Raw genomic sequence first — 7,946 nt, 5'->3', positions numbered from 1 at the left:
CAAAGTTTACCCATTACGAGACTAATCTTAAAATTTTACCAAGTTTCCTTATCATCTAGGGCTCTAATTAGACTAATCAATTTTTAGGACTAAATTGTAACTTAGACAAATTAGAATATCAATATAAAAAAGACAAAAAATAAACCCCAAAAACCCACACGATCGTATCCCACAGACTGTGTGTCATTAAATGACCGTGTTTGTGTAGCGAAAAACTTTTAGCCAAATCACACATGCCTATGTGTGATAGCTCTAGTTTCCACACGCCCTTGTCACTTACCCACATGCTCGTGTGGACAGGCACACGCCCGTGCGGATAGGCACACGCCCGTGTGAAAACCACTGCACCTATTTTTCTGAAAAACTCATTTTAAAACCCGATTTTGCATATTTTAATGGCCAATTAAACCCGATTTAACTACGATTAATTAATATATATACATACACCTTCAATTGAATTTATTGAAATCAATTAAGCCTCAATTATATAGAATTAGGCAATCAATTTCATGCACATCAAACACCGAATAAATCATACAAGTGGCGTACCTTAGTCGCTAGTAAACCACTCCATGGAAGCTTCAATTAAACAATCGTTAGTATAAATTTCATGCTTCACACACCATGTTATCAATCACCGTGTTATCAAGCAACAATACACTGTAAATCATTCAATAATTAAACTCAAACATGCTTCAAAATTATTATAAAATCATACAAATTAAATGTCCAAAGTCCAATTACAACCAAAATCAAACTAATTTATAGGAGTTCCACAATGCCCGATTACAGTCTCTAAAATGTGTAATAAAGTCTTTACCAAGCCTAAATCTCTTGAAACTCTCTTGCTCGGCTCTTTAGCTCCTCAAGCCCGACGATTATCTACACGAATTGTGAGGGCACAAGCTTTAAAAAACTCAGTGAATGTTAATAGAAACAACTAGTAAATTAACATCCAATTCATGCTTAATTCATAACCAATCATTCACCAATTGTTAGCCAAAATAATTAAACATGTCAATTTAATTTCCATAAGCATTTTCAATACCAAAAATCAATTATTCATGGCTTTCAATCATCAATTGATATAGTAACAATCACACATAAATATATTGGCATACACATTTCATGGCTTAATCGGGTGATCATACATCGGATAAATGGATCTCCGAACTCCCACAAATATCAAATACAGTCCACCGAGTTGAGCGAGACAAAGCCCACGCTCCCTTATAGCGCCTCAAATAATCTATTGAGTGGAGACTCATGCTCAATACTCCCTTATCTACTCCAAACAAATCAGTCCACCTAGAGCCATATGCCCACAATGTCACAAACAAATGTGAGTACCCACAAATCCTATGACATGCCAACTATATCCAATGGATCCACCATGCATGGTGCCAATATATTCATTCAACATAGCATATAAATCAGTCATTGTTGTGCTTAATTTAATGTGACAAGATGTTTATGTATAACTTGTAACATAGCCATTTAGCATTCAATTAAATCAAGCAATTCATTTACCAATTTCCCATTTTCAATTACCAATTGTAACTCCAACATATCATGATTAAAATTTCAGCATACATGGTTTAAATCATCCCTAAAATTAATTTAATTAAATAGCACAAACACCACTAAAGCTTACTTACCATTTTTTTGAATACAAATTCAATTTTGCACATTTAATTCAAATATTGCAAAATCAGTCATTCAATCATAATTAATTAATTGAAATCATTAATTAAGCTACTAATTAAATATAATTGAGGGTAAATTTACCAAATCACCCTTAGAAACACTCACCACACAATTTTATTCTATCACAACAAGTGATCATGTAACAACCCGATTCTGGGCCTAGTCGGAACAGTGGTTTCGAGACCACAAATTTGACGAGGGAAAATATGATTATCATAATATTTTTATGGTCTAAAATTTTATGAAAAAATTTGGTGAAAATTTCGTTCGAAAATTTCGACGTTTGGGCACTTAATTTAGTCAAAATGACTAAATTGTAAAAAGTACAAAAGTTGAGTTCTACATGTTAGAAGTGTCTAATTGTTATCAAATTATAAATTAGGGGTCCTTATATGGTAATTAGACCATTATTTAATTGATGGACAAAAATAGACTTAAGAAATGGGTGAAATAGATTTTTTTTAAAATGGGGGCATTTTAGTCATTTGGAAATAAAAAGAATAAAAAAGGGAAAAAGATGGAAAAAATCATCATCTTCTCCATAGCTTGCTGCCAAATTTAGAAGGACACCATAGCTAGGGTTTCTTCACTTTCTCAAGCTCATAGTAAGTGCATCCTAGCTCCGTTTTTAATGTTCTTCGCATTTTTGAAATCCTCGTAGCTCGGTTTAGCTTATTTTATCAATAATTCATGTTAGGGTTCATATTTGGAAAAATACCCATAGGTGAAATGTGTTTATTTTTCTATTTTATGGTAGAATATGAAGCTAGAAATTATGTTAAACAACTTTTGCTAAGCGATTTTAAATGAAAGCGGGTAAATTGACAAAATCGGTAAAAATAATTAATGTTCAAAAGTGTGTGTTAGAGTGAGAATTTGATGTTGCCATAGAAGAGAAAAATGTTCAGCATGTCATAAAACATAAGAATAAGAGATGAAGTTTAATTTCAGAGCTTAGGGACAAAAGTGTAACTATGCAAAAGTTTGGGGGCAAAATTGTATTTTTCAAAAAAGTTGGGTGGAGGACTATTTTAATAAATGTGAACATTAAATGAGTTAAATTTGCTATTATAGATTAATAAAGACGAGAAGACTACTTCAAACGGGGAAAAGAGAAGATAGTGGAGTAAATTGCAAAATTACGATATTTTGCACCGAGGTAAGTAAACATGTGAATTAATGCATTGTTTTGATATTATTTAATATTTTTTGAGATTTAATTGAACATAAAATAATTAATTGACGAAGATCTTAAAAATGTGGTTAAGTTGGGAAATGTGGTAAAGTGTTGAAAAACACGGTTTTTAGTTGAACACTCGGAATAGGCCGGAGTACATTGAATATAAAGGGGGTTGCTAAATGCTGATTCCCCCAAGGGGTTGCTAAGTGCTGATTCCCCAATTCATTGGTGGTTGCTAAGTGTTGATTCCACCGTATTTTAAATGTGAAGGGGGTTGCTAAGTGCTGATTCCCCCAAGGGGTTGCTAAGTGTTGATTCCCCGAATCATTGGTGGTTGTTAAGTGCTGATCCCACCGTATCTTAAATGTGAAAAGGGTTGCTAAGTGTTGATTCCCCGATTCATTGGTGGTTGCTAAGTGCTGATTCCACTGTATTTTTGAATGTGAAAAGGGGTTGCTAAGTGCTGATTCCCCGAATCATTGGTGGTTGCTAAGTGCTGAATCCACCGATAACGGATAACATTCCGAGTGTTCAACGGGAAAATTGGAAAGGTGAATATTTATATATGGTGAACAAGGTTATATGAGGAATATTGGGTTTGATACTTAATCAAACCATGTGTAAGGTGAAAGGAAATACCAAAACTTTAAAAGAGCAAATTTAAATATAAAACTGTTTTGTATAACAATAGTTGGGAAACTTTGAAAAATCACCATAAATGGTGGAAAATGAATTAGAGGCTGAATAATATATGAAATTGAAGCCGAATGAGTCTATTTTCATATGAAAGGAACAGACCAAGCAAAGAAGTTGTATATTTGGGGACATTTAAATTTTATTGAAACAGGGTTGGATTGATTTCGAAATCCCCTATTCCAACTTTGAAAAATCACCAAAAATTGTACAAAAATAATTATGTCTTGATATTTACATGTTTGAATTCGTTAATGAGTCTATTTTTAGGAGAAAGAAACTAGAACATTATTTGAATTTTTTACAGGGAGATAAGTAAATTTTAGTAAAGAGAGGTTAGAACTATCAGATAGTGAAATAAGGGAATATTTATAGAATAAACTGTACTAATTGGCTAAGCCAAAAATTCTAAAAATTTGATGGAAGAAATTTATATGAGTCTAGTTTTGGGGAAAATTTACGAAACTTAATTTGGAGCCCTGTAGCTCCAGATAAAAATAAATTGGTGACTGTGACGCAGAAAAAAATAGCTTGCTGGAAGTTGAGCAAACAATGAAATTTTTGTGTGGTTAAAATTATGTTACTTTGTAATCATGTGAGAAATTTATTTATTCGTCATGTGCTTACTTACTAAGCTATATGCTTACTCTTCTTTATTTTCCCTTGATTATAGTGACATGGATCAGCCCGAAAACTGGACGAAGTCAGAACATCACCCACACTATCATCAACTTTTGGGTATTTTGGCAATCAACACTGTTGAAACATGGCATGTATAGATGACTTTATGTAATGTGGTATAAATATGTATATATATAGTATTGTTCGGTTTAATATGTTGGTGTTTATTAATGGATAAATTATGTCTGAACATATAACTGAAATTGGTTGGAAATATTGAAGTTGTTTGAAATTGTCTTTGGAAATTTGCTGGGGATTTTATGTAAAAATAAGCAGAAATACTGCCGAAATTTAAAAAAAAATATAAGTGTTTGAGTTCTAGTAATACCTCATACTCTGTTTCGGTAAGGGACACAGGTAAGTGGTGTTACATTTTAGTGGTATCAGAGCTACGGTTTAGCCGGTTCTCGGACTAATAAAATATGCGTGAAAGTCAATCTATACATGCCATAAATATATTGTGATAGTGTGATGATTTCTGACAATTTAAAATTTTGTTTTATATAGTAAATGGATCCTGACCGAAGTGTAGCAGATGATGTTGAGAGTAACGCACCGGCTCCCGCATAAGGGACCGCGCATGAAGAAAGTATGCGGGAGCCGCGCATGAAGAAAGTAGACATGAGACGCATAGTCAGGATGAGATTCGGGAAGCCTTTCTTCAAATGATGAGTAATTGGTATACAGACTTTGTTCGTGCAAATCCGAATGTTCAACCTCCTCCACCCCTTCCTATTCCTCAACCGGTCCCCGTAGCTCCACAAAGTGTTGATTTGGTAAGATCAAGTAAACCTCCCATTGACAAAATCTGAAAACATGGGGCTGAAGATTTCAGGGCTAATGTTGATGATGATCCAGAAAAAGCAGAGTTTTGGCTTGAAAACTCTATTCGGGTATTTAATGAACTATCTTGTATGAGGAATGTTTGAAATGTGCTGTGTCTTTACTGAAGGATTCAGCATACCGTTGGTGAAAAACATTAATATCGGTGGTTCCAAAAGAAAGAGTTACCTGGGACTTCTTCCAGGAGGAATTCAGAAAGAAATATATAAGCCAGCGGTTTATTAATCAGAAACGTAAGGAGTTTCTTGAGTTGAAGCAGGGCCGAATGTCTGTGGCAGAATATGAAAGGGAGTTTGTTAGGCTCAGCAAATATGCCCAAGAATGTGTACCTACGGAGGCCATTATGTGTAAAAGATTCAAAGAGGGGTTAAACGAAGATATCAGATTGTATGTTGGGGTTTTAGAGTTGAAAGAATTTGTAGTATTGGTTGACCGAGCCTGTAAGGCTGAAGAACTGAGTAAAGAAAAGACAAGAGCGGAGATTGAAGCTCGAGATGTAAGAAAAAGGTCAACGAGCAGAACATTTCAATCCCAACCAAAGAAGCTTAAAGGGATGGATCCACGATCAACTGGTTCAGCCGGGTATTTACGTAGAGATCGAGGGAAGTCATATCCCGGAGTTAAAACTCAAGCTACCTCAATGGCAAGCATGGGAAATGTGGGGAATAATAGACCCGAGTGTCAATAATGTGGCAAGCGGCATGTAGGTGAGTGTTGGGGATTTAGACGAGCCTATTTCAGGTGTGGTTCTCAAGAGCAGTATACAAAAGAATGTCCTGAGAGGATAGAAGAAGAGAGATTATAGAGAGTGGGATCGGGCGATGCTGTTAGTAGAGGTAGACCACCGAGGAATACTGGGAGCAAAGTCAGTGGTAAAAGTGTGGTGAAAGATACAGCTAGAAGATCAGAAGCTAAAGCGCCTGCCAGAACTTATGCCATACGTGCTTGTGAGGATACATCATCTCCTGACGTGATTACTGGTACATTTTCTCTTCATGATATTGATGTTGTTGCTTTGATTGACCCTAGGTCTACTCATTGATATGTATGTGTGAATTTAGTATCTAGTAAGAAATTGCCTGTTGAAAATACTGAATTTGTGGTTAAAGTATCAAATCCTTTAGGCAAATATGTCTTAGTCGATAAGGTTTGCAAGAATTGTCCTTTGATGATTCAAGGTCACTGTTTCCCAGCTAATTTGATGTTGTTACCATTTGATGAGTTTGATGTTATTTTGGGGATGGATTGGTTGATATTGCATGATGCCAAGGTAAATTGTAGATGAAAAATCCTTAAATTGAAATGTGAAAATGGTGAAATTCTCCGGGTTAAAGCGAAGGAGCCGAATAAATTGCCTATGGTGATTTCGCACACGTCTGCTCAGAAATATTTCAGAAAAGGATGTGAAGCTTATCTTGCTTATGTGTTGAATACTAATATAACTGGGTCAAAGCTTCAATCAGTGCTGGTAGTTTGTGAATTTCCAGATGTATTTCCAGAGGAATTGCCTGGGTTACCTCCGATTAGAGAAGTTGAGTTTGCTATTGACTTGTTACCTGGTACTGCACCAATTTCTATTGCATCATATCGGATGGCTCCGACTGAGTTGAAAGAATTAAAAGCTCAGCTACAAGAGTTGATAGATAAAGGATTTGTGAGACCGAGTTTTTCTCCCTGGGGTGCTCCTGTATTATTTGTGAAAATGAAAGATGGCTCTATGAGACTTTGTATTGACTATCGTCAGCTCAACAAAGTGACTATAAAGAACAAGTATCCTTTACCGAGAACTGATGATTTGTTTGACCAACTAAAAGGAGCAACAGTGTTTTCAAAGATTGATCTAAGGTCTGGTTACTATCAGTTGAGAGTTAATGAGTCTGATGTGCCAAAGACCGCTTTCAGAACAAGGTATGGACATTATGAATTTCTGGTAATGCCTTTTGGGTTGACTAATGCTCCGACTATTTTTATGGACTTGATGAACCATAAATTCGAGGTCGTAAAATTATTTTAATATTATTTTTGGTATTTACAGTATGTTATTTAATATGTGTGAAAATTTCATGATTTAATTTTACCGATTGGTTAGTTAATTTGATAAAAGGACTTAATCGCGTAAAATACAAAAGTTGCATACTATTTGTTAAAGTGCTCAATTGCTATGATTAATTAAATGTGAGGTCCTTATGATGTGATTAGACCATAGTTAGTGGATAATGACATAAATGGTCATCCATTATATGATTTTCTAATGATTTCATTAATGGCATTAAAGTAAATTAGTAAATAAAGATAAATTAAATAAAACAAAACATAGTTATCATCTTTCTTCACCATCTTCAACCGATTTTGGCTAAGGAAGAACACCATTTAAGCTATTAAGGTTCGGCCATGGTATCCTTGGGTGCATGATCAAGAAAGGAAGAAATCGGATTTGGATCGGGGAAAATCGAAAGTTGTCGAATAGTCATTCCGATCAGTTCGTTTCCAAACGAGGTAAGTTCATAAGTAAATACATGTTTTTGAGTTTAAATGTAAATATTATATACGTGGCTGAATTTGATTAATTATAGATATATATATTGCCGAATTTGATTGTTTTATATATTGCCGAATTAATTAGTATATAATTATAAATTGCTGAAATTAATTTGTATATAGTTATACATTGTTGAAATTGAATTGTATATGGATATAAGTTCTTTGAATTAATTTGTATATGGTTGTAAATTGTTGAAATTTATTTGTATATGGTTATACATTATCGAAATTGATTTGTATATGAAGATAAGTTGCGAATTGATTCAGTATATGATTATACTTTGCTAAAATTAATTTGTAT

General features: G+C 34.3%; 1 protein-coding gene across 1 annotated transcript; it reads left to right on the top strand.

Annotated features, from left to right (window-relative positions):
* The first annotated feature begins 4,771 nt into the window (after positions 1 to 4,771).
* LOC105767089 (uncharacterized) lies at positions 4,772 to 5,792 on the top strand. The gene is made up of 3 exons (XM_012586612.1): positions 4,772 to 4,808; positions 4,949 to 5,037; positions 5,289 to 5,792. The coding sequence occupies exons 1-3, from the start codon at positions 4,772 to 4,774 to the stop codon at positions 5,790 to 5,792; spliced, it is 630 nt and encodes a 209-aa protein (XP_012442066.1).
* Positions 5,793 to 7,946: the final 2,154 nt, after the last annotated feature.

The sequence above is a fragment of the Gossypium raimondii genome, chromosome 5 (genome assembly GCF_025698545.1).
Source record: "Gossypium raimondii isolate GPD5lz chromosome 5, ASM2569854v1, whole genome shotgun sequence".
In the NCBI taxonomy this organism is placed as follows: Eukaryota; Viridiplantae; Streptophyta; class Magnoliopsida; order Malvales; family Malvaceae; genus Gossypium; species Gossypium raimondii.
Note: the sequence above shows the minus strand (reverse complement) of the source record. Positions and strands in the feature narration are given on the sequence as shown.